The 2,272-nt window shown below is 26.4% G+C and overlaps 1 protein-coding gene across 1 annotated transcript, besides 8 other annotated features; it reads right to left on the bottom strand.

Annotated features, from left to right (window-relative positions):
- Positions 1-109: 109 nt before the first annotated feature.
- Positions 110-194: a microsatellite.
- Positions 195-198: 4 nt separating this feature from the next.
- Positions 199-255: a microsatellite.
- A 586-nt stretch (positions 256-841) lies between these two features.
- Positions 842-916: a microsatellite.
- Positions 917-919: 3 nt separating this feature from the next.
- Positions 920-945: a sequence feature (AT_rich).
- Positions 946-1,299: 354 nt separating this feature from the next.
- Positions 1,300-1,384: a microsatellite.
- Positions 1,385-1,388: 4 nt separating this feature from the next.
- Positions 1,389-1,445: a microsatellite.
- Positions 1,446-1,684: 239 nt separating this feature from the next.
- On the bottom strand, positions 1,685-2,140 carry EDI_184320 (uncharacterized protein; the record flags this gene model as incomplete). Its single annotated transcript, XM_001739525.1, has 1 exon — positions 1,685-2,140. One exon carries the CDS (start codon positions 2,138-2,140, stop codon positions 1,685-1,687), a length of 456 nt encoding a protein of 151 aa, XP_001739577.1.
- Positions 2,012-2,104: a microsatellite.
- Positions 2,108-2,133: a sequence feature (AT_rich).
- Positions 2,141-2,272: the final 132 nt, after the last annotated feature.

The raw sequence follows: 2,272 nt of genomic DNA on the forward strand, positions 1-2,272 counted from the left end.
GATAAAGTGATAATAAGGGAATAAGTTAATAAGGTAATAAGTTAATAAGTTAAAGTGTAGGTAGTATAAGTATAGAAGACAAGAACATAGTATAGTCATATAATCATATAGAATAGATATAAAAATAGATAAAGGTATAGAAATATACATAATAATAAGAACATATAAACATATAAGAATATAATAAACATAAATAACATAATAATAATAAACATAATAAAAAACATAATAATAATAAACATAATAATAATAATATATATAGAATAGATAAATAGATAAATAGATACATAATAATGGAGATGAGGGGTATCGATCCCCTTGCCCTTCGCATGCGAAGCGAAAGCTCTACCAATTGAGCTACATCCCCTAAGGTAATAATAGAGATATAAGAAATGAGAGATATAGGAAAGGAATAGATATATAGAGAAATAGATATATAGATAATAAAAAGTTAAAAGTATATATAAGAATAAGACAATATATATAAGATACAGTTAAAAGAATGCATCCGGTGGGGTTCGAACCCACGCATCTTGCGATAGCCGTTCTTGAGACGGCCCCCTTAGACCACTCGGGCACGAATGCTTCGTTATAGAAAGGGAAAAGAGTAAGAAAATGAATAGGAATAGTAATAATAATAAAAAGGAATAAAATACATAATAAGGTGTACATATACATAAGGGTGTATAAGTTGTATAAGTTGTATAAGTTGTATAAGTTGTATAGATAAGAAAGATAGTATAAGTAGTATAAATACTAAGATACATATATAATAGAAGTAAAGATAATATAGTAAGAAGTAGAATAAGTGAAGTGTATAAGTATAATAAACATTATAAACATAATAAACATAATAAACATAATAAAGAACATAATAATAATAAACATAATAATAATAATAATAGAAATAAGAATATAGATATATATAATATAATAATATATAAAGAAACATATAAGTGAAGTGTATAAAAAGAATGCATCCGGTGGGGTTCGAACCCACGCATCTTCCGATAGCCGAGCTTAAATCGGCCCCCTTAGACCACTCGGGCACGAATGCTTTGATATATAAATACAGAAATAATGAAGTCTATAAAACTATAAAGGTATAAGTCAGACTATAAGATACACACATATAGTATAGACTAGTAATAATAAAGTGATAAAGTGATAAAGTGATAAAGTGATAAAGTGATAAAGTGATAATAAGGGAATAAGTTAATAAGGTAATAAGTTAATAAGTTAAAGTGTAGGTAGTATAAGTATAGAAGACAAGAACATAGTATAGTCATATAATCATATAGAATAGATATAAAAATAGATAAAGGTATAGAAATATACATAATAATAAGAACATATAAACATATAAGAATATAATAAACATAAATAACATAATAATAATAAACATAATAAAAAACATAATAATAATAAACATAATAATAATAATATATATAGAATAGATAAATAGATAAATAGATACATAATAATGGAGATGAGGGGTATCGATCCCCTTGCCCTTCGCATGCGAAGCGAAAGCTCTACCAATTGAGCTACATCCCCTAAGGTAATAATAGAGATATAAGAAATGAGAGATATAGGAAAGGAATAGATATATAGAGAAATAGATATATAGATAATAAAAAGTTAAAAGTATATATAAGAATAAGACAATATATATAAGATACAGTTAAAAGAATGCATCCGGTGGGGTTCGAACCCACGCATCTTGCGATAGCCGTTCTTGAGACGGCCCCCTTAGACCACTCGGGCACGAATGCTTCGTTATAGAAAGGGAAAAGAGTAAGAAAATGAATAGGAATAGTAATAATAATAAAAAGGAATAAAATACATAATAAGGTGTACATATACATAAGGGTGTATAAGTTGTATAAGTTGTATAAGTTGTATAAGTTGTATAGATAAGAAAGATAGTATAAGTAGTATAAATACTAAGATACATATATAATAGAAGTAAAGATAATATAGTAAGAAGTAGAATAAGAAGTGTATAAGTATAATAAACATAATAAACATAATAAACATAATAAACATAATAAAGAACATAATAATAATAAACATAATAATAATAATAATAGAAATAAGAATATAGATATATATAATATAATAATATATAAAGAAACATATAAGTGAAGTGTATAAAAAGAATGCATCCGGTGGGGTTCGAACCCACGCATCTTCCGATAGCCGAGCTTAAATCGGCCCCCTTAGACCACTCGGGCACGAATGCTTTGATATATAAATACAGAAATAATGA

This window comes from Entamoeba dispar, genomic scaffold, assembly GCF_000209125.1.
Source record: "Entamoeba dispar SAW760 scf_1105229462209 genomic scaffold, whole genome shotgun sequence".
Lineage (NCBI taxonomy): Eukaryota > Evosea > Mastigamoebida > Endamoebidae > Entamoeba > Entamoeba dispar.